The sequence below is a fragment of the Leuresthes tenuis genome, unplaced genomic scaffold, assembly GCF_036924035.1.
Source record: "Leuresthes tenuis unplaced genomic scaffold, fLeuTen1.0.hap1 SCAF_18, whole genome shotgun sequence".
NCBI classification, from domain to species: domain Eukaryota; kingdom Metazoa; phylum Chordata; class Actinopteri; order Atheriniformes; family Atherinopsidae; genus Leuresthes; species Leuresthes tenuis.
This window is the reverse complement of record NW_027325372.1, coordinates 1,491,314-1,517,740: the sequence shown is the minus strand read 5'-3', so window position 1 is coordinate 1,517,740 and position 26,427 is coordinate 1,491,314. Positions and strand designations below refer to the sequence as shown.

Here is a 26,427-nt window from a genome sequence, read left to right as displayed (position 1 = left end):
TGAGCTTAAAGTTTGCACGTTAAGTTACTCAGAAGAGATAAAGTCTTTATGACTGAACCTGATTGGACGGAGACATTCAAACCGTCCAATCAGAGAGCAGATGGTTCATATCAGCTGCAGGTCCTGAAAGTTAAGAGTCAGAACCGCGGAGTTATACCAGTTTGAGCTGGAGCTGCCAGATGTTGGTGAAGGGTTAGTTTCTGTACTGAGGACCTGGCACCAGGAGAAGAATGCAGCTCAGTGTGGATGGAAGCAGAGGAAGATCTGACTCAGATCTCCTTCCTGATGCTGCCAGATGTTTCCGCTCCATCACTGAGACGCACATCAGGATTTAAACGGTCGAACAACACGAAGATCAGTTCATGAACAGAAAGAATCAGCAGAAAAAAGATTCTGTAAAACTCTCAGATCTCAGATGATGAAGGTTTAAACAACAGTTTTATTACAGTAAAAACATCGTTTTTATTCATTTTTATTCAGAATCTTTCTTTTTCAGTTGCTGTAGGAGAAATAAATGAAGGCGCTTCGCTGTAAGTGGATGATTTTAGCTCCCGGTCAGCCATGATGCCGCCTTCAGGGTCACAGTAACTTTGTGCTCACGTGCACAGATGTACCGTGCACGGTGCAGCTGAGCAGGGAAATTAAAGATGTTGCTCCAGCATCTCTAAGACAGAATGATTCACCGCTCTTCATCGAACTCGGCTTCCCACACGCCTGCAGAACAGAGCCGGTGTCAGCGGCCCACGTTCATTTAAAAATGTTTTCATCAGTTACTTTACCGGCAGCTCGCTCTTATGTAAAGTCCTTCTGCGCTCTTCCTCCAGCTCTTCCCACCCATGAGACCTCTCTGTTTGCAGGGAATCTGACCAAGCACATGAAATCCAAGGCCCACAGGAAGAAGTGCATGGAGATGGGGGTGCCGGAGGGGGTGATCGAGGACCAGGATGCGGAGGACTCAGGTACGGCATCTTCTTCTGCTTCACACCGTTTTTAAATAGCTCTCTGTTGCCATGTGGATGAACAGTTTTAATCTAATTAGAAATTCCAAAAGCAGCTTCTTCCTCGGTTAACTCGGAGAGCACGTGGGCGGCGGGCGCAGCGTTTACAACCAGGAAATTGCTGCGTCTAATTTTAGAAGAGAGAGAGAGTGGGAAGAGAAGCCGCCTGGAAGCGTTCGGTGGTCAGTTTGTTTGCTTTCTCCCTCTTTAACGCGGCGGCGTGTTTTCTCCCGTGCAGGAGACCGCAGTCAGGTGAGCAGCGCCGACCGCCAGGACTCGGACGCCGACGACTCCGACGGCCCCGACGATGAGGAGAACGAGGAGGAGGAGGAGGAGGACAGCCAGGCGGAGTCGGGGCTGTCCACCAACCCGTCGGTGTCGGCCAGCCCGCAGCACATCCCCTGCAGGGAGGCCGAGGTCCCCCCCAGCGCGCTCCTCGCCCAGATGTCCATCAGCTCCCTGGCGCAGCGCCCAGAGCCCCGCCCGCCCGACTCAGACTCTGTTCCCATGATGAGCCCCGTGTCCCTCAAGCAGCCCTCAGGCTCCTGCCTCAGCCCCGCCCCCCCCCCTGCCTCTCCTCCACCCGCCTCAGACTCCTACGCCTCGGACCCAGAGTCGGTGCACATGATGAGCCCCGTGTCGCCCTGCCGGCAGATGTCCATCGACTACCCCGACTTTGACGTTCCCTTTAGTCCCCCCGTGCCCGGCAAAGGCTCCAGGCCCGGCCAGGTGAGCCCCCCCTCCTGTCTGTACCCCCCCTCCTGTCCCGTCCTTTTGTGTCCTGCATGTGCGGCGCCTCCACAGAGCTCCTCTGAGTCCCGGCAGAGTGAGTAACCTGCGGGGCCCGAAGGTTTCCCCTGCAGCTCCTCACAGAACTGACATCATTTCCTCTTTCTGTCTGCAGGCCCCCTGCGCTCCTCCTGCCGTGGCGTCCGGTGCAGCCGTGGCGCCGGTGGACCGCGGCACGCAGACGGCCCAGTTCCCCCCGCAGGGAGCAGAGACCCACCTGTTCAGCCACCTGCCGCTGCACTCCCAGCAGCCCGCCCGCTCCCCCTACAGCATGGTCCCGGTCGGGGGGATCCAGCTGGTGCCGGCCGGCCTGGCCACCTTCTTACCCATCCAGGCCGGCCCGGTCCAGCTCACCATCCCAGCTGTGAGCGTCATTCACAGAAACACGAGCCCGCTACCGCCTCCTAACCCCCCCCCCCAACCGGACAGCCTGCAGACCCAGCCGCTGGTGGTCCAGGAGCCCATCAGCAGCATGGTACCGTGCTTCCCTCTGGGTCAGGTGACGGGCCTGGAGACGCTCAACCTCATGGGTCTGACCAACACCGGCATGGCCTCCACGCAGCTGCTGTCCCAGCAAGGCCTGACCCTGAACGCCACGCTGGGCCTGCAGGTTCTGGCCGCCAGCCCCACGCCGCAGAGCGGCGCCGGCCCGCAGACGCACGTCCCGGGCCTGCAGATCGTGAACATCGCCCTGCCGGCGCTGATCCCCTCTCTGAGCCCGCTGTCCACCCTCAGCAGCCCGGAGGCTCAAACTGAACCCGGTTCTGTGCAGAGCTGCACGCCGGCTTCACCTCTGACCTCCAGAGGCAGCGCCGCAGAACCCGCACAGACTGTGGCGAGCAGAGAGGAGCCCCCGCCGGCAGCTGACCCGGCAGCACCGCGACCCCCGCCAGCGAGCAGCTGGCAGACGGCGATCGATGACTTTAACGAGGCGTCCAGCGACGATGAGGACAGGCTGGTCATCGCCACCTGAGCTGGTCATCGCCACCTGAGCTGGTCATCGCCTCCTGAGCTGGTCATCGCCACCTGAGCTGGTCATCGCCACCTGAGCTGGTCATCGCCTCCTGAGCAGCAGGCGCCACCTGAGCTGGTCATCGCCTCCTGAGCTGGTCATCGCCACCTGAGCTGGTCATCGCCACCTGAGCTGGTCATCGCCACCTGAGCAGCAGGCGCCACCTGAGCTGGTCATCGCCTCCTGAGCTGGTCATCGCCACCTGAGCTGGTCATCGCCACCTGAGCTGGTCATCGCCACCTGAGCTGGTCATCGCCTCCTGAGCAGCAGGCGCCACCTGAGCTGGTCATCGCCTCCTGAGCTGGTCATCGCCTCCTGAGCTGGTCATCGCCACCTGAGCTGGTCATCGCCTCCTGAGCTGGTCATCGCCTCCTGAGCTGGTCATCGCCTCCTGAGCTGGTCATCGCCTCCTGAGCTGGTCATCGCCACCTGAGCAGCAGACGCCTCCTGAGCAGCAGGCGCCACCTGAGCTGGTCATCGCCACCTGAGCTGGTCATCGCCTCCTGAGCTGGTCATCGCCTCCTGAGCTGGTCATCGCCACCTGAGCTGGTCATCGCCACCTGAGCTGGTCATCGCCACCTGAGCTGGTCATCGCCTCCTGAGCTGGTCATCGCCACCTGAGCTGGTCATCGCCTCCTGAGCTGGTCATCGCCACCTGAGCTGGTCATCGCCACCTGAGCTGGTCATCGCCTCCTGAGCTGGTCATCGCCACCTGAGCTGGTCATCGCCACCTGAGCTGGTCATCGCCACCTGAGCTGGTCATCGCCTCCTGAGCTGGTCATCGCCTCCTGAGCTGGTCATCGCCTCCTGAGCTGGTCATCGCCTCCTGAGCTGGTCATCGCCACCTGAGCTGGTCATCGCCACCTGAGCTGGTCATCGCCACCTGAGCTGGTCATCGCCTCCTGAGCTGGTCATCGCCTCCTGAGCTGGTCATCGCCTCCTGAGCTGGTCATCGCCTCCTGAGCTGGTCATCGCCTCCTGAGCTGGTCATCGCCACCTGAGCAGCAGACGCCTCCTGCTGCTCCTTTTCTAGGTTTTGTCACTTTGTACGACTGAAAACACTTTCAGGGCTCGGTCCCTCCAAAGCACAGATGCTGAAACGAAACGTGCAATCTCACACTTCTACGAGCGACCAATCATTTTGTTCTTACTCCAGACCGCTGGGTTCCTTTTTGTACATGTTGTATAGACGATTGTGCCTTTTCGGAGTTTCCTGTACATAATTCAGTGATTGTTTGTGTTTATTCGAAGAAGACGAAAGGAAATCGGTTCCACTTTGGAGGACTCTTCATTCGTAAATTTATGGAATAATAACTGTTGTTCTGGTAAATGTACATTTCTATGGATTATAGGGCAATGTTTCTGTACAGATGTTGTGTTCAACTATTTATTATAATCCATCTGGTGCCCGTTATGACCCATAAGTCCATAGCTATGTGCATTATGGTAGCTTTACTTTGCTGTATCAATATTCTTAACTGTATCAGTAAACATTTGTTTATGAAGCTTTCAGACGCCTCGTTGCCTGGTGACTCCATAATAAATGCACTCACACTCATGAGGTCATAATGCTCTTTAAAACTTTAGGAAAACAGTTAAAGCTCCTTTTTTTTAATTATCAATAAATATAAAAACCTAAGACGAGTCTCCTCTGATTTAACATTTCAATTCAATTCAGTTTTATTTATAAAGCGCCAGATTACAACAAATGTCATCTGAAGGCACTTAAGTAATAAAGTCCAATTCAAGCCAATTGGAATTCAGTTCATTGTAATCATAATCCAATTAATTCATATGGAGCCAATTCAAAAATAATATCCGAGCTAAGGAAACCAACAGATTGGACCGAAACTTGTCTTCAGTCCAATCTCCCGTCCTGAGCCTGAGGGACTGTGGAAAGGAACGAGTCCCTTTAACAGGAAGAAACCTCTGGCAGAACCAGAACCAGGAAGAAACCTCTGGCAGAACCAGAACCAGGAAGAAACCTCTGGCAGAACCAGAACCAGGAGGAAACCTCTGGCAGAACCAGGAAGAAACCTCTGGCAGAACCAGAACCAGGAAGAAACCTCTGGCAGAACCAGAACCAGGAAGAAACCTCTGGCAGAACCAGAACCAGGAGGAAACCTCTGGCAGAACCAGGAAGAAACCTCTGGCAGAACCAGAACCAGGAAGAAACCTCTGGCAGAACCAGAACCAGGAAGAAACCTCTGGCAGAACCAGAACCAGGAAGAAACATCTGGCAGAACCAGGAAGAAACCTCTGGCAGAACCAGAACCAGGAAGAAACCTCTGGCAGAACCAGAACCAGGAAGAAACCTCTGGCAAAACCAGAACCAGGAAGAAACCTCTGGCAGAACCAGAACCAGGAAGAAACATCTGGCAGAACCAGGAAGAAACCTCTGGCAGAACCAGAACCAGGAAGAAACCTCTGGCAGAACCAGAACCAGGAAGAAACCTCTGGCAAAACCAGAACCAGGAAGAAACCTCTGGCAGAACCAGAACCAGGAAGAAACATCTGGCAGAACCAGGAAGAAACCTCTGGCAGAACCAGAACCAGGAAGAAACATCTGGCAGAACCAGGAAGAAACCTCTGGCAGAACCAGAACCAGGAAGAAACCTCTGACAGAACCAGAACCAGGAAGGAACCTCTGGCAGAACCAGAACCAGGAAGAAACCTCTGGCAGAACCAGGAAGAAACCTCTGGCAGAACCAGAACCAGGAAGAAACCTCTGGCAGAACCAGAACCAGGAAGAAACCTCTGGCAGAACCAGGAAGAAACCTCTGGCAGAACCAGGAAGAAACCTCTGGCAGAACCAGACTCAGGAAGAAACCTCTGGCAGAACCAGAACCAGGAAGAAACCTCTGGCAGGACCAGAACCAGGAAGAAACCTCTGGCAGAACCAGAACCAGGAAGAAACCTCTGGCAGAACCAGAACCAGGAAGAAACCTCTGGCAGAACCAGGAAGAAACCTCTGGCAGAACCAGAACCAGGAAGGAACCTCTGGCAGGACCAGAACCAGGAAGAAACCTCTGGCAGGACCAGAACCAGGAAGAAACCTCTGGCAGAACCAGAACCAGGAAGAAACCTCTGGCAGAACCAGAACCGGGAAGAAACCTCTGGCAGAACCAGAACCGGGAAGAAACCTCTGGCAGAACCAGGAAGAAACCTCTGGCAGAACCAGGAAGAAACCTCTGGCAGAACCAGAACCAGGAAGAAACCTCTGGCAGAACCAGACTCAGGAAGAAACCTCTGGCTGAACCAGAACCAGGAAGAAACCTCTGGCAGAACCAGGAAGAAACCTCTGGCAGAACCAGAACCAGGAAGAAACCTCTGGCAGGACCAGAACCAGGAAGAAACCTCTGGCAGAACCAGAACCAGGAAGAAACCTCTGGCAGAACCAGAACCAGGAAGAAACCTCTGACAGAACCAGAACCAGGAAGAAACCTCTGGCAGAACCAGAACCAGGAAGAAACCTCTGGCAGAACCAGGAAGAAACCTCTGGCAGAACCAGAACCAGGAATAAACCTCTGGCAGAACCAGAACCAGGAAGAAACCTCTGGCAGAACCAGACTCAGGAAGAAACCTCTGGCAGAACCAGAACCAGGAAGAAACCTCTGACAGAACCAGAACCAGGAAGAAACCTCTGGCAGAACCAGAACCAGGAAGAAACCTCTGGCAGAACCAGAACCAGGAAGAAACCTCTGACAGAACCAGAACCAGGAAGAAACCTCTGGCAGAACCAGAACCAGGAAGAAACCTCTGGCAGAACCAGGAAGAAACCTCTGGCAGAACCAGAACCAGGAAGAAACCTCTGGCAGAACCAGAACCAGGAATAAACCTCTGGCAGAACCAGAACCAGGAAGAAACCTCTGGCAGAACCAGACTCAGGAAGAAACCTCTGGCAGAACCAGAACCAGGAAGAAACCTCTGACAGAACCAGAACCAGGAAGAAACCTCTGGCAGAACCAGACCCAGGAAGAAACCTCTGGCAGAACCAGAACCAGGAAGAAACCTCTGTCAGAACCAGGAAGAAACCTCTGTCAGAACCAGAACCAGGAAGAAACCTCTGGCAGAACCAGAACCAGGAAGAAACCTCTGGCAGAACCAGGAAGAAACCTCTGTCAGAACCAGAACCAGGAAGAAACCTCTGGCAGAACCAGAACCAGGAAGAAACCTCTGGCAGAACCAGAACCAGGAAGAAACCTCTGGCAGGACCAGAACCAGGAAGAAACCTCTGGCAGAACCAGAACCAGGAATAAACCTCTGGCAGAACCAGAACCAGGAAGAAACCTCTGGCAGAACCAGACTCAGGAAGAAACCTCTGGCAGAACCAGAACCAGGAAGAAACCTCTGACAGAACCAGAACCAGGAAGAAACCTCTGGCAGAACCAGAACCAGGAAGAAACCTCTGGCAGAACCAGAACCAGGAAGAAACCTCTGACAGAACCAGAACCAGGAAGAAACCTCTGGCAGAACCAGAACCAGGAAGAAACCTCTGGCAGAACCAGGAAGAAACCTCTGGCAGAACCAGAACCAGGAAGAAACCTCTGGCAGAACCAGAACCAGGAACAAACCTCTGGCAGAACCAGAACCAGGAACAAACCTCTGGCAGAACCAGAACCAGGAAGAAACCTCTGGCAGAACCAGGAAGAAACCTCTGGCAGAACCAGAACCAGGAAGAAACCTCTGGCAGAACCAGGAAGAAACCTCTGGCAGGACCAGAACCAGGAAGGGTGTCCATCCGCCTGGACCAGCTGGGGTTTGAGAAGACAGAAAAGAGGGAAAAGAGGGGGGAAAAACACCATAACACCATTCAAAGGATACCTGCTGGAACAGGGAAACACAAGTTAATAACCACAATAATGTCACAGGGACATAAAATCATTTGAGAAATTAAACAGGGGAAAGAGAGCAAAGTGAGGAAAGGTGCATCATGGGAGCTCCCCCAGCAGGCTGGGCCTATAGCAGCAGAACTATGGGATGTTTCAGGCTCACCTGAACCATCCCTAACTATAAGCTTCATCACTTTCTGATCAGAACTTTAGCAGAACTCTTCTGAGGTCTTATTCCGGCTGTTTTTACTCTTTATGAGAATAAAGTCAGACTGTGGCAGCCGATGAGCTGCTTTCCCGACTGAAATTCATTTTAATTTCACTGAAGCAAAGATATTTCATTAACTTAATGTTATTATACATAAAAAAAACAGTTTAGGGCCAATAATGAGGAAAAGAATATGTTCTTCCTCTTATCTGAGGCCGGGTCCAGCAGGGAACCAGACACACCCCAGAGAAACTTTTTCACAGAAGCTGTTGGGCATAAATAAACTTGTATGAGAGCTGGTAAACGGAGAGGAATTCATGCTGATTAGGATCATTAATTCCAGTTAAAACCTAAAAACACCGAGTCTTCAGCTGCTGATGAAGCCTGCGACCATCAGCTGATCTTTGCTGCTCCTCCTGCTCTGGTGAAATAAACACAGCTTTTAAATTATCCATTATTATCTGAAACTTTAACAAATAAAACGCGTTCCATGACCAATGTTGGCTTAAATCTGAGCTCAGATGAGGTTCAACTTTGAGCTTCACGTCACAAAGGCTTAGAAAAAGGATTTTTACATCTGAAATGATCTGATTTTGATCGTATTCTGTGTTTCTAAACCAGGTCCAGGAATGATTTGTAATTTCAGCCGCCGGTAACGAGCTGTCAGACTTTCATCTGAAGAAGCTTTCAGTGAAAACCTCCTCGATCCGCCCTGCTCAGGGTGACTCATCCATCTACAGCAGGGAGCCTTCCTCCTCCTCCTCCTCCTCCCTCAGCACGGTGAAGCAGGGCGAACAGTGACCCCTACAGGCCGCCATCTGCCACTGCAGGCGCAGCATCACACCATCAGAACCAGAACCTCACAGAACCGCTCCATGAGCGGCTGGAGGGGCTCGATTCTGCTGCAGAAACGGTTCTCCAGCACATATACAGTGGACCAGAACCATTAGAATGACTTTATCTAACAGTCTGATGAGAGAAAACTGAGAAAATAACGTTTTAAAATAACAAAGAACTGAGAAAAGATTTTTTAAACACAGAAAAACAGTTTCTAAAATGCGTTTAAACATTTTAAATAAAGCAGGTTCTGATGCGTTTAATGAGGAGAAGAAGAACAAACTGCACCTTTAATGCATTTACACTGACAGGTAAAACAAGCCCAGATTTAGGAGCATGAATGGGATCCGTTTAACTCCAGCTAACACATGCTGGAGGGATTTGAACCCCAGCTGTACCATCTGGGTGTGTTGGTCCAGTTTGAGAAGCTGGATTTTGTATTTCCAGGTCCTGTTTGGGTCTGACTGACATCATAATCAGTTTTAGTGCTGAGGAAGGCTCCCCTCAGGTAATGTTTGTAGTTAAAACACTTAACTGAACATGTTGTCTGATATATTCAGACGACACTTAATACACTTTGTTAGATTCAGAATAGAATCTAAGATTCTTCTCCTCACATATAAAGCTCTTAATGACCGAGCTCCATCACATCTTAAAGATCTCACAGTTGGATATTTCCCCAACAGAGCACTTTGCTCTCAGGCTGCAGGTTTCCTTGTGGTTCCCAGAGTTTCTAAAAGCAGAATGGGAGGCAGAGCCTTCAGTTATCAGGCCCCTAAAAGCAGAATGGGAGGCAGAGCCTTCAGTTATCAGGCCCCTAAAAGCAGAATGGGAGGCAGAGCCTTCAGTTATCAGGCCCCTAAAAGCAGACTGGGAGGCAGAGCCTTCAGTTATCAGGCCCCTAAAAGCAGAATGGGAGGCAGAGCCTTCAGTTATCAGGCCCCTAAAAGCAGAATGGGAGGCAGAGCCTTCAGTTATCAGGCCCCTAAAAGCAGAATGGGAGGCAGAGCCTTCAGTTATCAGGCCCCTAAAAGCAGAATGGGAGGCAGAGCCTTCAGTTATCAGGCCCCTAAAAGCAGAATGGGAGGCAGAGCCTTCAGTTATCAGGCCCCTCTCTGTGGAACCAGCTGCCAGTTTGGCTTCAGGAAGCAGACACCCTCTCTACCTTTAAGATCAGGCTGAAACTTTCCTTTCTGATAAAGCTTATAGTTAGGGATGGCTCAGGTGAGCCTGAAACATCCCATAGTTCTGCTGCTATAGGCCCAGCCTGCTGGGGGAGCTCCCATGATGCACCTCTCCTCCCTCCATGTCCATATGACATCATTGCTGTCATTAACTTGTGTTTCTCTCTCTCAGCAGGTATCTCTGGCCTGGTGTTACGCTGCTTGTTGTCCCCTCTTTCCTGTCCTCTCAGCCCCAGCTGGTCCAGGCAGATGGACCCTTCCTGGTTCTGGTTCTGATGGAGGTTTCTTCCTGTTTAAAGGGAGTTTTTTCTCTCCACAGTCGCCTCCTGCAGCTTTAGGATGGAGGATTGGATCTGGCTTCTTGAGCTCGGCTACTTTGTTTCGTTGGTTCTGTGTAAATTGGACTAATTTAGAATTTAATCAGATTGTATTAGAGTGAATTGGACCGTACCTTTGAAGTGATAAAATATATTTAAAAATGTCAAATTTATCTATAAAACTGAACAGAATTAATACCTGAAGGCTTTTATTGTCATATAGAAGCAACAAGAGGACATCATTAGATCATTTTTGTCCTCCTCAAATATAAATAAGACAAAAAGTTGGTATTTTGTTTGTTTCTGACTTTGGTAAAGCAGCTCTTCTCCCACATCAAAACACACGTTTCCTCACCTCAAACCGCCACATGTGAAAGCTGCAGGATGTGATGCCCGCCGTGGTTCAGGGCGCCATCTGCTGACAGATCTACCTGCAGAGCTTTACTTCCAGGTAACTTATCAGCATCAACGTGATGTCCGGAATTAAGAAAGAAAACAGCAGCAGAAGAAGAAGAAACGGCCGTCTGTCCTGGTTTCTAAAGCCTCCTCCTCATCTCCGTCCCACTGTCAGTGGAAGCAGAAAACTGAGCGGAATGAGCCTTTAAAGCAGCTGTTAGATGATCATTTTTCTGTATCCGACTGTTTAAAGTCTGTGTTCAGGCTGAAATTATTGATTTATTTCTCATTTCTCATAACTTTGCTCTGCAGTAAAAAGAAAAAGTGAATTAAAATGTTTTAAATCATCTTTTGAGTTTTTTAAACACAAAAATCTGTTTAAAAACTACAAAAAGTCAATAAAAATTACATCTAAGATGAAATCTGATGTTACTTCTGAGATCAGAAGGTTTATGTTCGCCATCCTGAATCTGATTATTCTAAACCTCCTCTTTTTCCTCCACAGGATCCATTATTAATGAAGTAATCTGTGATAATCATCTCAGTTTATAGAAGTATGTGATGCGGAATCAGCGAGGGGGGAAACTACTGAGCAGGTGGGGCTGCAGCGCCCCCTGCTGCCTGACAGGTGGAGCTGCAGCGCCCCCTGCTGCCTGACAGGTGGAGCTGCAGCGCCCCCTGCTGCCCGACAGGTGGAGCTGCAGCGCCCTCTGCTGCCCGACAGGTGGAGCTGCAGCGCCCCCTGCTGCCTGACAGGTGGAGCAGCTTCACTCAGAGGAAGAGGAGGAGGAGGAGGAGGAGGAGGCGCTCATATAAAGTCAAAGTGCTGCACATGTGGGGCCACAGTGACAGCAGAGACTGACGGATAAACGATCACATTTGACCTCTGAAGGATTATTTCTTTTGATTCTTTTCCCCTGAACGCTGTAAAATGGACCTAAACCTTTGGATTTCCGTGTTGTCAGTGATGTACTCCTGGGTTTTCTGCACAGGTAACTTCCTCCCAACTCCTCTAACAGATTAAAACCTTTAGTTCGCAGTTAAGTGTGCGCGTGCAGCGTGATTCCAGGTGAATGAGCCTTTAGAGGAAAAGATAGAAACCCTCCTCAGAGCAGGAAGACTTTTATCCAACGCTGTTAACCTGACTTCATTTCATGGTGTTTACTTGCAGCCCTGTCGGCTCCCGCTGCGCGCACTAACTCCGCCGTCCATGTGCGCAACAAACGCTGCTCCTGCGCGACTTTCCTGGACAAGGAGTGCGTGTACTTCTGCCACCTGGACATCATCTGGGTCAACACACCTGAGTGAGTGGAGCGCGGAGTTTAGTGTTTTCCGTTAAGTTTGATTTTGCATTTTATTCTTTTTTATTGTGCGTTTTAAGGTCTTCTGCTGCACATTTTCCGGGTTCAAACCGTTCATTTTCACTCTTTTGTGTGACTCCAGGCGCGTGGTCTCCTACGGAATGGGCAACGCTCCCAGGGCCAGGCGCGCTCTCGCGGACTCCATGGTAACCAGCCCTGGACCCCGCTGCCAGTGTCTCCGAGAAAACGACAGCGGCTGCAGGGACTTCTGCCTCAGGTGAGTCAAACATCCCTTAAACGCGTCACATTCGGGAACAGTCTGGCACTTCGGCGCGTGTAGGAGCACGTTCTGTTTACGAAGCGGCTCTGATTAACATGTGATGCCGCTCACAGGCATGAGAAGGCGGCAGAGACGCTGCGGCGCTCCCCGGAGGACGCCGGCTGCGCAGGAGCGCGATGCGAACACGCGCCGGGAGCCGCCACGGGCGGGACCGAAAGGTAAGAAAAGACTCTGTCTGTCTCTGTAACATAATGGACTATCACAGCCGGAGGCAACGCTCAGTTTAAATTAGCACGAAGTGTGTCCGCGCGCATCATACCTGCGCGCGTAAAACCCCGAAACGGATCGGCTTAAAGTGTTAAGAGTAAATAAGTAGAACTGGTTCGACCTTAAGGCTCCGTGTTGGTAGTTAAATGAAGCAAATAAAGCTTAGAATGATTTGAGGATGAAGCCTGCAGCTAATTCCTCGTTGATGAGCAGGACTGAGATGTTTGGAGCAGTTTCTGTTCATGTAGCGTCATGTTTTAAAGCTCTCAGTCTGCGGCGCCGTCACAGCGCAAACTGCGCAGACCCCAGGTTCAGCCGTGTGTGTGACCGCTGTCTGCGTTTGTCTGCAGGATGAGGAGCCGCGGCCGTGCGCGGGGGCTCCGGGCTGCGCTCAGAACCCGCCTCCTGCTTGAGAGCTGGAGGCCGAGACGGCGCCACAGGCCGGGGGCGCGCTAAGCGGGACACCTCGGTGCACCGGCAGGGAGAGCGTTTACACTTGGACCGGGCCGCGCGGGTGGAGGAAGGACCGACTCCGCGAGCCCAGGAGGTCAGAATCAAGAAGAAACATTTCAAACCCGAGGAGGAGCTCATGAACTCCGTGTCAGTGAAGGCGTGCGCGCCTCCGACACGACTCCTCTCTCTGAAACTATTTACTGCCTTTAGATCACAGGTCGTCTCCTGTTGGACAGCTGCTGGGACTTTTCCTCATGTTATCATTCAGCTTTTATCATAATTTATGTGTCTGTCGTTGCCTGGTTTTCTATTTATTTATTCTTCCTGGAGGCCATATTGGTCCGACTCATGTTTGGTTTGTCATTTCCATGAAATGGTTTGTCACTCAGGTGCCGAATTCTGGCCAAACTTTAATAAATTGCACTTATTTAACACGAACAGGTCGAACTCCTCATTATTGTGGTCGTTTAAACTCATTTTCATCCATTTGGAGGATTTCAGTTGGTGAATAAAAGTGAGAACAACAGATTTTCAGGTGATTCAGCAGAATCCAGAGTGATTCGCCTCTTCTAACTGCTGCAGATATGGACCCCAGATCATCCTTTACTGCCCCTCAGCAGCTCAAACTGACGCCTATCGCTCTGATCAGGATGTAAGACAAAACATTTCGGTATTTTTGACATAATTCAGTTTTTATTTCAGGATGTTATGAGATTTATGTGTCATTTTAATCTCTTAAAGTTAACATGAATGCAGCTCACATTGTAAAGGAGATTAAATTCAAAGGTTTTATATATCTGGACATAATGAAGAATAGCATCTGGTGGTAAAATCTACTCTCATGATCAATAAACCCACAAACCACAGAAGCAGTGAGTGAAAAAGTAAGTGAACCCTCACTGCTTCCTCAGGAACTAAGAGGGTAAGAAGCAGCCAGGAGCTGCTGATCAATGCTCTGATTAACTGATCCTCAGTCAGTGTGAGCAGCTCTATAAAAGCAGAAGTTCTGTCAGTTTAACATGATGCCAAGGAGGAAAGACACCAGCAATGATCTCAGAGAAGCAGCTGTTGCTGCCCATCAGTCTGGGAAGGGTTATAAGGCCATTTCCAGACTATCTGGAGTCCATCATTCTACAGAGAGAAAGATTATTCACAAGTGGAAAACATTCAGGACAGCTGTCAATCTTCCCAGGAGTGGACGTCCCAGCAAGGTCACCCCAAGGTGAAGAAGCCCAGAGCTACATCTCAGACTCTACAGGCCTCAGTTAGCATGCTAAAGGTTAAAGGTCACCCCAAGGTGAAAAAGCCCAGAGCTACATCTCAGACTCTACAGGCCTCAGTTAGCATGTTAAAGGTTAAAGGTCACCCCAAGGTGAAAAAGCCCAGAGCTACATCTCAGACTCTACAGGCCTCAGTTAGCATGCTAAAGGTTAAAGGTCACCCCAAGGTGAAAAAGCCCAGAGCTACATCTCAGACTCTACAGGCCTCAGTTAGCATGTTAAAGGTTAAAGGTCACCCCAAGGTGAAAAAGCCCAGAGCTACATCTCAGACTCTACAGGCCTCAGTTAGCATGTTAAAGGTTAAAGGTCACCCCAAGGTGAAAAAGCCCAGAGCTACATCTCAGACTCTACAGGCCTCAGTTAGCATGTTAAAGGTTAAAGGTCACCCCAAGGTGAAAAAGCCCAGAGCTACATCTCAGACTCTACAGGCCTCAGTTAGCATGCTAAAGGTTAAAGGTCACCCCAAGGTGAAAAAGCCCAGAGCTACATCTCAGACTCTACAGGCCTCAGTTAGCATGTTAAAGGTTAAAGGTCACCCCAAGGTGAAAAAGCCCAGAGCTACATCTCAGACTCTACAGGCCTCAGTTAGCATGTTAAAGGTTAAAGGTCACCCCAAGGTGAAAAAGCCCAGAGCTACATCTCAGACTCTACAGGCCTCAGTTAGCATGTTAAAGGTTAAAGGTCACCCCAAGGTGAAAAAGCCCAGAGCTACATCTCAGACTCTACAGGCCTCAGTTAGCATGCTAAAGGTTAAAGGTCACCCCAAGGTGAAGAAGCCCAGAGCTACATCTCAGACTCTACAGGCCTCAGTTAGCATGTTAAAGGTTAAAGGTCACCCCAAGGTGAAGAAGCCCAGAGCTACATCTCAGACTCTACGGGCCTCAGTTAGCATGTTAAAGGTTAAAGGTCATGACAGCACAGTTAGAAAAAGGCTGAACAAGGATGGCTTGTTTGGAAGGGCTGCAGGAGAAAGCCTCTTCTCTCTAAAAAGAACATGGCAGCACAGCTTAGGTTTGCAAAGCTGCATCTGAACAAAGCTCAAGACTTCTGGAACAATGTCCTTTGGACAGACCAGAGCAAAGTGGAGATGTTTGGTCCTAATGCACAGCAGCACGTTTGGAGGAAACCAAACACAGCATATCAGCACAAACACCTCATACCAGCTGTCAAGCACGGTGGTGGAGGGCTGATGATCTGGGCTGGTTCTGCAGCCACAGGACCTGGGCACCTTGCAGTCATTGAGTCCTCCATGAACTCCTCTGGATACCAAAGTATTCTAGAGTCAAATGTGAGGCCATTTTCTCACTCACTGCTGCTGAAGCTGCTGGATCAGGGGTTCACTTAGTTTTACACTCACTGCTGCTGAAGCTGCTGGATCAGGGGTTCACTTAGTTTTACACTCACTGCTGCTGAAGCTGCTGGATCAGGGGTTCACTTAGTTTTACACTCACTGCTGCTGAAGCTGCTGGATCAGGGGTTCACTTAGTTTTACACTCACTGCTGCTGAAGCTGCTGGATCAGGGGTTCACTTAGTTTTACACTCACTGCTGCTGAAGCTGCTGGATCAGGGGTTCACTTAGTTTTACACTCACTGCTGCTGAAGCTGCTGGATCAGGGGTTCACTTAGTTTTACACTCACTGCTGCTGAAGCTGCTGGATCAGGGGTTCACTTAGTTTTACACTCACTGCTGCTGAAGCTGCTGGATCAGGGGTTCACTTAGTTTTACACTCACTGCTGCTGAAGCTGCTGGATCAGGGGTTCACTTAGTTTTACACTCACTGCTGCTGCAGCTGCTGGATCAGGGGTTCACTTAGTTTTACACTCACTGCTACAGGCTGCTGGATCAGGGGTTCACTTAGTTTTACACTCACTGCTACAGGCTGCTGGATCAGGGGTTCACTTAGTTTTTCCACAGTTTTTATTCACTAAATAATGAGTTGCTGTTCAGCTGAGGATGGTTTTTATTCCCTTCTTTAAACCTTCTCCTCCGGCTCCTCACAGCGCTGTGAATCTGTCGCTTCTGTGTCAAACAAGTTGTTTTTGGGCTCAGTTCAAACATTCGTCACTCATCAGAGAATCGGCTCTAAGTGGCAGCACAAAACTCTCCGATCTCCCCGTGGTTTTAAATCCGTGCTGTGGGCGGGCGACACAATGCTGAGGTCATATTTTCCCCTGAGCTGCTGTTTGTTTGCAGGGAACCTGGACTCATTCCCACTGTAATCATAAAGCTTCCAGCTGTGCATTCCTTTCACAGAGTCGGTATATTAATCATAAACATTGTTTTAATCTTGTAACTGGTGAGAAAGGTAGTTAAATTTATCATTTCACGTGGAACAGAAGCAGATTTAGACATGATTGTACAGGTTAGTCCCAACCCTGAGGTTAGTGTGGAAGCTCATTCACTATAATTAGATTTAAGATGATTTTATATCACATGACTCCGAGTCAAAGCAGCACAAAAAGAGCTAATTTAAAGTCGGGTGGATGGATGATGGCTCTAAAAGCTCCCTGTGTGTCCATAAATTAATGAGTCTGTAAAGGTGAATAAAAATATTCCAAATCAGAAAAAGTTTAAAAAGTATTAAAGATGTAAATGGAAAAAAAACCGCGTTTTTTGCTTAATTCAATTCAATTAATGTTTAAATTTCAGGCTGCAGCACATTCCAGTAAAGTCTGGAGGGGAAACTTAGAGATACTAAGTGAGGTAAAAGCCCTGATCCGTCTGGGATACCAGGCTCTGAGCAGCAAAGATGTTCAGAGGAGCTCCAGTTTGTCCACAAATGTGCTTAAAACTCAGAGAAAGACTGGAAGGGATCTGCATATTTCTGGGAGCAAGCCTAAAATGGACAAATCTATCATGTTTTAGCTCGTTAGCTCAATTTAAATAGTTAATATACATTCATTTTGTGGCATTTCAGGCTGCAACACTTTTGGTTTAGTTAAAGATATTTACCAGGTATTTCAAACACATGATCTGGTCCTAAAGCAGCCTCCATCACAGAGTCTGTGAGGAGCAAAGATGTTCAGAGGAGCTCCAGTTTGTGTTTAAAACAATGTTCCTCAGAGAAAGACTGGAAGGGATCTGCATATTTCTGCCTCTACAGAGCAGAATATCATTAAAGCATTCAAGGAATCTGGAGGAGTTTCAGTGTAAAGGACGAGGGAGCAAGCCTAAGCTGGACCCCGTGACCTCTGACCCCTCAGACGCTGCATCAAGAACCGTCCTTCATCAGCAGCTGATAGAAGCACCTGGACAAGGGATTACTGTGGAAACCTTTGTCCAGCACCACAATACAGAGTTCCATTCACAAGCTTTACTGTGCAGGAAAGAAGCCTGATGTTAACCTCGTCCACTTCTCTGGGCTCGGAGGCGTCTGGGATGGACCGTCACACGGTGGAAACGTGTGCTGTGGTCAGACCCATCAGTATTCCACATCTTTGTTGGAAGAAATGGAGCAAAGAGCAAAAGCAGCATCCAGCCTGCTGTCAGCAACCAGTCCCTGCAGCCAGGCTCTGTGATGGTATGGGGTTGGATCAGGGGGCAGAGCTCATTTCCACTTCTGTGACGGCAGCATTAATGCAGAAAAGCTCCCTGAGATTTTACAGCAACATATGCTGCCTTCAAGGCCACATCTTTTCCTGGGACGTCCCAGCATTGTTCAAGCAGACCATGGAAAACCACATTCTGCCACAGTCCAAAGGCCTGGCTGAGGAAGAAGAGGTACGGGTGCTGGACTGGCTGCCTGCAGTCCTGACCTGTCCCCAGCAGAGAAACAACCACCCCCCCGCACTGCTGCACACCTTAAGACCTGTTTAAGGAGGAATGGGACAAAATAACAGCTGGAACTCTGCATCACCTGGTTTCCTCAGAGTCAGAACGGCTTTAAGTGTTGGCAGAAGGAAACAAAGTGCTTGGTCATTATTTGGTATAATTTGGTCATTATTTGGTATAATTTGGTCATTATTTGGTGTAATTCGGACATTATTTGGTGTAATTCGGACATTATTTGGTGTAATTCGGTCATTATTTGGTATATTTTGATCATTATTTGGTATATTTTGATCATTATTTGGTATATTTTGATCATTATTTGGTGTAATTCGGTCATTATTTGGTATAATTTGATCATTATTTGGTGTAATTCGGACATTATTTGGTGTAATTCGGTCATTATTTGGTATATTTTGATCATTATTTGGTATATTTGGTCATTATTTGGTATATTTTGATCATTATTTGGTGTAATTCGGACATTATTTGGTGTAATTTGGTCATTATTGGTATTCAGACCTGTTTAAGGAAGAATGGGACAAAATAACAGCTGGAACTCTGCATCACCTGGTTTCCTCAGAGTCAGAACGGCTTTAAGTGTTGGCAGAAGGAAACAAAGTGCTTGGTCATTATTTGGTATAATTTGGTCATTATTTGGTATAATTTGATCATTATTTGGTGTAATTCGGTCATTATTTGGTATATTTTGATCATTATTTGGTATATTTGGTCATTATTTGGTGTAATTCGGTCATTATTTGGTATATTTTGGTCATTATTTGGTGTAATTTGGTCATTATTTGGTGTAATTCGGACATTATTTGGTGTAATTTGGTCATTATTGGTATTCAGACCTGTTTGCAGGAAGAATGGGACAAAATAACAGCTGGAACTCTGCATCACCTGGTTTCCTCAGAGTCAGAACGGCTTTAAGTGTTGGCAGAAGGACACAAAGTGGGAAAAGGTTCTCTGTTCTGACTTTTTCACATTTTGGGGTTGTTCAGATACCTCAGAACTCTTCTTAAAGGTCAGGTTTGGAGGCTGCAGTGATGTGCAGGCGTCTCCCTGCCTGTTCGTCTCTCCTCACCGTCAGATGACCTTTAAGATGGTCACAGCGTATCGCTGCAGCCGCTCTCAGGCCGCCGCGCTGTTACCTGCACACCCAGAGGTGAACAGCAACACAATGGCACTCACGCTCTGCTATGCACAGAGCTCCCCTGAGACATGAGCTCCTGGCATAACTCATTAGTCTATTGAATAGAGTGAGCGCTAACATAATAGCCCATTACACTGCGAGGAATCTCCTCGACTCGCCAGGAATTCTGCAGCTCAGGAGCCAAACAATAGGACTCTGTGCGATGACTTTGGGCGGGGCCCGCCGGCCTCGGCCTCTGACGTCTGACCCACGCCTGGCTCTACCTCTGCACGCCCTGTTTTTCCAACCAGAACTCCCAGGTGTGCCGAACAATCTCACGAAACCCTGCTGCAGCCCCACCAGAGGGGATTAATTACCCTGGAAGCTGGAGTCAAACTCAGGATCTGAAAGCAGCAGCTGACTGGACTGATTACAGCTTCGTCATCAGAGAGGAAGGCTCCCACAGCTGTCAGAGGGCTGGATATTGGAACCTGTGCAGGTATCTTTCAGTACTCCGTCTGCCTGTAATCCAGCTCCCAGATCTGCCCCCCCCCCCTGCACTGGGAGCACCACAAACACTAAGATGCATTACAGGAATATCCCCGGGACATTCAAAAAATGCTCCTCTGCTGACAGACATGTTTGTCAGGGTGATCGTCTCTGCCCTCCCCTGCCTTTGGTGCTTATGCACGCACACATGCACACACACACACATGCACGCACACATGCACGCACACATGCATGCACACATGCACGCACATCTGGAGTGAATGTTCAGAATGCAAAGAATCATACACCAAGCATCATAAACCATAGTTTGAACTCCAGGAGTCACATTGTCTATAAAAAATTAACTAAAATATATTGCAACACAACACACATGCACACTCACGTGCACATGCACAGTGCATGCAAAAACAAAGAGGAAACTGGACCTTATCACAGCTGATCATCTCCTCCTTCCACTGGTTCCCTGTTCAGAGAGTTTAAAACGTTGCTTTTTACTTTTAAACGTCATCATGGACAGACTCCAGCTTCCTGAGTTCATCTGTTAGATGCCCAAAAACCAAAGCTCGGGACCTGCTGTCAGCCCAGAACCAGACAGAGCCAGAACCAGACAGAGCCAGAACCAGACAGAACCAGAACCAGACAGAGCCAGAACCAGACAGAACCAGACAGAACCAGAACCAGACAGAGCCAGAACCAGACAGAACCAGAACCAGACAGAGCCAGAACCAGACAGAACCAGAACCAAGCTAAACCAGACTGGAAAAGGCCCCTTCGGCCGACTTCTCCTCGCTGATTGGACAGGTGTTTGGTCCTTTGAACCATAGCTCTGCTCCCACTGTTGAACAAATCATTACTGAATGGATTTACTGTCTCTTTTTCCAGCCTTTGTTACCATTTCAGCAGTTTTATTAATATAATATAACGTGTTTTATCAGTAGAAGGTTCCCTCTCTGACAGGTCTGATCTGTAGATGCAAAGCTAGCAGGTAAAGAATAATGAGCTGCTTAATTCACACCAAACGACCGGCTCGGAGGCTCTTAAACGCGGTGGGAAACAGATTTATTCCTCCTCAGTGAGATCGATCCCAAACTAAAACAGATCCAGATCCTGCAGATCCATCTTTGAAACATCTCATTTGTCCTGAAATGATCAGTTACTCTGTTCGGGGGCCGGCTGGTTATTCTACGCTACCTTTTTTTGATCATTTTTGTATATTATGTCCATGTAAAACCAGTCTGGGGATGGATGGGAGGAGTTTGATCTTAACACGTCTGGGTCCATGTTTGACTTGTGTTATAATGAGAATATGATCAAAAAGAAACCCTGTTAGCGTCTACCTGAGCCGGCTGGTTCCGGTTGGGTGGAGCTTTAGTGCGAGGAACCCGGATTCTTCCCTGATGTGTAAAATCTAAGACTCCAAACTGCAGGAATGACAGAGTTCGGTTCAGTTTATCTGGTGAATCTCAACATTTCTCAGTGTATAAAAGAGACTCTGGAGAACCAAACCAGTTCCAGACAGCAGCAGTTGTTTGTGTCCCTGTGGGAAGGAAACACAGGGGGGGGGGTCTGATATCATATCTGGGAATATCTGGGATACCAGGAACAGCTGGTGAGACATCTTATATTAATCTCTGCAGGTCAGACGTTCACAGAGCTGTTTGTTCATCCTGATGAAGTCTTCTTGTAAAAGAACAACCTCAGGAGAGGATAGACTGTCTTTGTTCATCAGTGTCGGCTTGTTTCCAGTCATCCTTACTCTTATTAGGCTTCTTATTCATGGTCTGTGACAGTTTTCGGTGTCACAATGAAATCAGGAAGAACCTCACGAGAGTTTAAAGTGGCCATAAAGCTCATCCAGGCTGCTTTAAGGCGAATGTCTCTCAGATGTTTGATCTGCACCTGAAAATGCAGCTGAAAGCTGCTCACCAGGTGCATGATGGGAAATAATCTCAGAAAACTCCAGTAAAATAGAGACCCTGCAAAATCTTTGAGTTTTCGGTAACAGAATACAGATTCTGCAGTGAGATTTTCTTTAGATGCGAGCGGCTGTCGGAGGTTAAGACGGGTCCAGTTTCTCCAAGCACGCTATCGGATACAACACCTTCAAAAACATCTAATATTCCCGTTATATTTCCTATCAAAGCGAGAGCTTTTCAGCTTTTTTAATCTTCAATTTTCTCCCAAAAAAAGAGAAATCCTGAAACCTCGGCCTTTAGTTTGGCTTAAAAATGGCTGGAAAATGCAGCTAAAAGCTGCTCACCAGGTGCATGATGGGAAATAATCTCAGAACAATCCAGTAAAATAGAGACCCTGCAAAATCTTTGAGTTTTCGGTAACAGAATACAGATTACAGAAGCACGCTATCGGATACAACACCTGCAGCGTCTGCTTCAAAAACATCTAATATTCCCCTTACATTTCCTATCAAAGCGAGAGCTTTTCAGCTTTTTTTATCTTCAATTTTCTCCCAAAAAAAGAGAAATCCTGAAACCTCGGCCTTTAGTTTGGCTTAAAAATGGCTGGAAAATGCAGTTTAAAAGCTGCTCACCAGGTGCATGATGGGAAATAATCTCAGAACAATCCAGTAAAATAGTGAGCCTGCAAAATCTTTGAGTTTTCGGTAACAGAATACAGATTCAGTGGGCGATTTTTCTCCGAAAAACAGAGACAAATCCTCAAACCTCGACCTTTAGTTTGGCTTAAAACTCGGTGACACTGTCTGTGTTAGTCTTTCAAAGACCTTTCTCAAGGTTGTTCAAGGTTGTCCAGTGGATGGGAGACTCAGGGACCGGCCTGAGTCAGCCTTGCAATGGTTTGGCGAGCCGTCCAATGGCAGCTGGAGTAGGCTCCACCTTTCAAAAACCTGACCAGGTGTGTATAGAAAGTGGGTGGATGGATGTTAGTGACAACGGACGTAAACTGTTTGTCGGGCTTTGTTCCCAGAAGATTAAACTACTTGGTGGGTGTCTGCTCGGCTTCGCCGTCTCGACCCACGGCTCTCTGTCAGACAGGTGATGAGGTACCGGCTCGACGAGACGATCAGAGAAAACACTCCACGGCCAGCTCTGCAAACAGAAACCAATCTGTGTGATTTAACAGAAAAACACACCCTCGCTGCAACGTGTTATTGTTAGAATCTGTGTTGCCGTTTGTTTGGCTCTCCTTTGTCGCTGTGTTTGTTTCTATTGCTAGGCAGGAGACGAGGCTCTCGCTCTGTCACTTTCTTTCTTCCCCGTCTCTCTCAACACACGATGAAAATCCTTTTAAAGGATGTCTAAATGCTTACAGACAGAGCAGAGCAGCAAAGACTTCAAAAACACTTTTAACCACTGTCTCTGTTTTCATTTGTAATGATATCAAAGCTCTGTTGCAACACCCATCGGTGGGTCTGGAACGCTTCCATCACACAGCCTGAGCACACATTCAAACACTGTAAGCATGCAGGTGAGAAAATGAACCTGAAACTGAAACACAAACGAGTTTTCACTGAACATTTCATCATATTTAGAACCAAATCCAGGATCTGAAGCAGCAACACTCAGTGAAAGCTGTTCTGGAGCCAAAGAAAGACAGAAAGTTTATAGAATCTACAGCAACAGCTTCTGGAGCTTCTCCAAGCAGCAGGTTACCTGCTGACAGGTGAGGGTGTCAGGATTGGGTATAAAAGCAGCTTCCACCAAAGGTTCAGCCTCTCCAACAAGGATGGGTCGTGGCTCACCGCTTTGGGCCAAACTCCATCAGAGAATCATCAATAAGTTCAGGAAATATTCCTCAGAGTCAGACTGGAAAGAACTTTGGTCTTTCAGCATCTACAGAGCAGAATATTGGGAACAGATTCAGGGAGTCTGGGGAAGTCTCAGTGTGGAAAGGCCAAGGACAGAAAGCCCTGCTGGATGAGCTCGGAGCCCTCAGGCAGCACTGCAGGAGAAACCGTCAGGCCACCATGATCCATACAGCCACATGGGCTCAGGAGGAGCTGGGAAAAGCATTTCCACTCAACACAGTCCACGGCTGCATCCAGAAATGTGAGCTGAAGCTGCATCACACCAGGAGGAAGCCATATATCAGCTCTGAGCAGAACCACGGCCCAGTTCTCTGGACTCCAGCTCATCTCAGAGGGACAGAAAGACAGTGGACACGTGTTCTGTGGGCAGATGAGTCCACGTTTCAGCTGCTTCTGGGAAAAACTGCTGAGAAAGAGCATCCAGGCTGTTCTCAGAGGAAGGTTTAAAGCCAGCGTCTGTGATGGTCTGGGGCTGCAGCAGAGTCCAGGGCATGGAGGGCTTCATCTGGGTGAAGGTACCACTGATGCACAGCTGGATGTTGGAGTTCTGCAGAGACAGATGCTGCCATCAAGGTGCCGTCTTTTCCCGGGAGGTCCGTGGTTATTTCAGCAGGACGATGCCAGACCTCATTCTGCAGGACTTCCAGCAGCTTCAGACACACAGAGTGTGTGAGCTCGGCTGCCTGCCTGCAGTCCACATCTGTCTCCTGCTGCAGATGTTGGAGCATCATGAAGAGGAGAACCAGACAACAGCAACCAGGGACTGCTGAGCAGCTGGAATCTGGGATTCAGCAGGAATGGACTCAGATTCCTGTGAAAAACTCAGTTCAAAGCATTAAAAACAGTCACTAAAGGAAGCTGAAGGATGGAAACATGAGTAATGAGGCTCATCTTCGGTGGTCAACAGTGTGGATGACCTGAGCCTCTCTGCCATCCAGTAACAGTCAACCTGAGCTGGAACAACAGCAGCGAGGGTTGGGCCGATGTTTTGATGGGACGGCTGCCAAATGATAAACTTCTGTGTTCTACTCATTGTGTCAAAGCTTTTTATACACTCCATCATCCTCTTCAGCTTAGCCTTACAGTGTAAACAACCGTGCCAAGATGAATGTTCATGTTGAAACTTTTTACATTCCCGTCTATTGTCAACAAGAAATCTCAGCCAAAACAATAACACATACACTGCTAATTATGTTTCTGCAGGGCTGCTCCTAATATCTCGGAGGAGTTTTATAATCGCCGTGTCCTTTCTGTTGAACCAACTCAGGCTTTTCTGAAGCAACATTAACTGAACAAATTATCCTGCTGCCGCAGACTTCAGCAGATATCCAGTTTCTCGGTTCGATGCAGTTCAGCTGAAGTTCACAGATTTAATCCCATCCTGAAGTGGGAAATAAGGGAGCAACAACAATATGGGATGAGCTAAAGAATGCACTCTGTAAATATGGGAATGAGGATGACTCCTGACGTGTGCGCACCGGCATGCCGTGGATGCAACCTTGGACGTAAACAAATTCTCTGCAGCGAGGAAGCCAACAGGTCTGTACACGGTGATTCACAAGAGTTAATCAGAGCACCAGGAAGTCTATAACCTGCAACCTGAGGTGAAGTTATAGAGTCATGTTGGAACACTCAGTTTTCACAAACTTATCCCACATAAAGAAACGTTTACCTGCAGGTTATAAACCTGGCAAATCCATGCCCTGACGCTGTGGGGGGAGGGGGTAGCGCCACAGTCATAAAAACAAACTGTCTGAACCCTGTACATGCACAGACATACTTATGATGCTTTGGAGGCTGGCAAAAGACACCAGAAGAGGCCACTAAAATATCAAGAGTCAATGTGGCGTAAAGTTACAGGATCCAACAAGAATAAGAGTTCATATTTTCATATATGTGATGAATATATGCGATTCAAAGACTTCGATGGAGCGGTTAACAGTTAAAAACAGTCACCTGGCCCAGAAAGGAAAAGCTGCCCCCCGACTTGTTGGTCTTACCGGGGGCTCACACCAAAAGCAGCGTGAGCGGCCAGCTGCCGTTCATTTTCAATGTAAGCTGGCGTCGATGAGCGGCCGGCGTTGTGAGCTTCATGAGCTTCAAGAGCTTCAAGAGTTGAGAAAGGCTCAACTTTATGCAAATGAGCAGTGACGCTACACAACGACAGCCAATTAGGGCCGATCTGGATTCTGAAGGCGGGAAAAAGGCGGGAAAAAGGCGGAAAAAAGGTGGAAAAAAGGTGGAAAAAAGCGGAAAAGGGCGGAAAACGGCAGAGCAAACACAAAGAAACACAAAGAAGTACGATCCATGGTGAAAGAGGGAACTGATGTATGGATGGATTATTATATATATCTGCTAGTTGCTATACATATAAGCCCCGCCCCTTTGGCTGCTTCCGGCGGCAGAAGAAGTAGAAGCGGCGGGTTGTGAGCCCCCGGTTACAACCCACATCACAGCACATTAAGGTGTTTGTCGGGTCTGAAAATGAACCTAATCGTGAGGAAGATGTGACAGAACTAAACTCATCAGGAAGACATCTGAAGGCAGATTATCTGCAGTGCAGAGGAACGCTGACGTCGCTGCTAAACAATTAATCCTCATCTGGTTTGTGGTTATGAAAGCATCCCTTTTGTCTCCATGTTGTACATTCCAGACATATTTCCTGCAAAGCTTTGCCCCATTTCCCAGAGTGTCTGTCAGTGTGTGCCGGGGCCCCTTGTGTCCCCAGCCAACAGGGAACTCGCAGCACCGGTGCAGACGCTGCAGAGATCTGAGGTCCGACGGGTCCTGGGGTCCCATCGTGTGAGAGGGATGGACAACAAAGACATAACTGCAGGCAGTGGAGCGATTACAGCAAAGACAGGAACTTATAAACGCCTACTTTGAGCTGGAAACACTTTACACTGAGGGGAAATAGTTTGATATAAAGACATTTTACTGCTGTTAAGCAACGAAAAGCATCTCAAATCAGCCCCTCTACATGTCTATATTTAGTTATTATCTCCCCATCCCACTCAGCAGATGTCATTTCAGCATCATTGCTATGCTTTCTCTGAGATAAAACTGGTTGG

At 48.4% G+C, this 26,427-nt stretch overlaps 3 protein-coding genes across 5 annotated transcripts in view; all 3 read left to right on the top strand.

The window, feature by feature from the left end:
- hivep1 (HIVEP zinc finger 1) overlaps positions 1 to 4,311 on the top strand; it is a 61,228-nt gene extending 56,917 nt beyond the window's left edge. For all 3 annotated transcript variants that reach the window (XM_072371181.1, XM_072371182.1, XM_072371183.1), the window contains exons 7-10: positions 858 to 959; positions 1,237 to 1,727; positions 1,903 to 2,756; positions 3,797 to 4,311. In XM_072371181.1, the coding sequence (XP_072227282.1) occupies positions 858 to 959; positions 1,237 to 1,727; positions 1,903 to 2,756; positions 3,797 to 3,800 (1,451 nt within the window). In that variant the 3' untranslated portion in view covers positions 3,801 to 4,311. The remainder of the gene's footprint in view (positions 1 to 857; positions 960 to 1,236; positions 1,728 to 1,902; positions 2,757 to 3,796) is intronic.
- Positions 1 to 26,427, top strand: part of LOC140275682 (probable ATP-dependent RNA helicase ddx6) — a 436,375-nt gene that overhangs the window by 258,507 nt on the left and 151,441 nt on the right. The window lies entirely within an intron of this gene.
- Positions 11,092 to 13,303, top strand: edn1 (endothelin 1). Its single transcript, XM_072370382.1, has 5 exons — positions 11,092 to 11,565; positions 11,745 to 11,877; positions 12,017 to 12,151; positions 12,268 to 12,372; positions 12,772 to 13,303. The coding sequence occupies exons 1-5, from the start codon at positions 11,505 to 11,507 to the stop codon at positions 12,875 to 12,877; spliced, it is 540 nt and encodes a 179-aa protein (XP_072226483.1). The 5' UTR covers positions 11,092 to 11,504; the 3' UTR covers positions 12,878 to 13,303.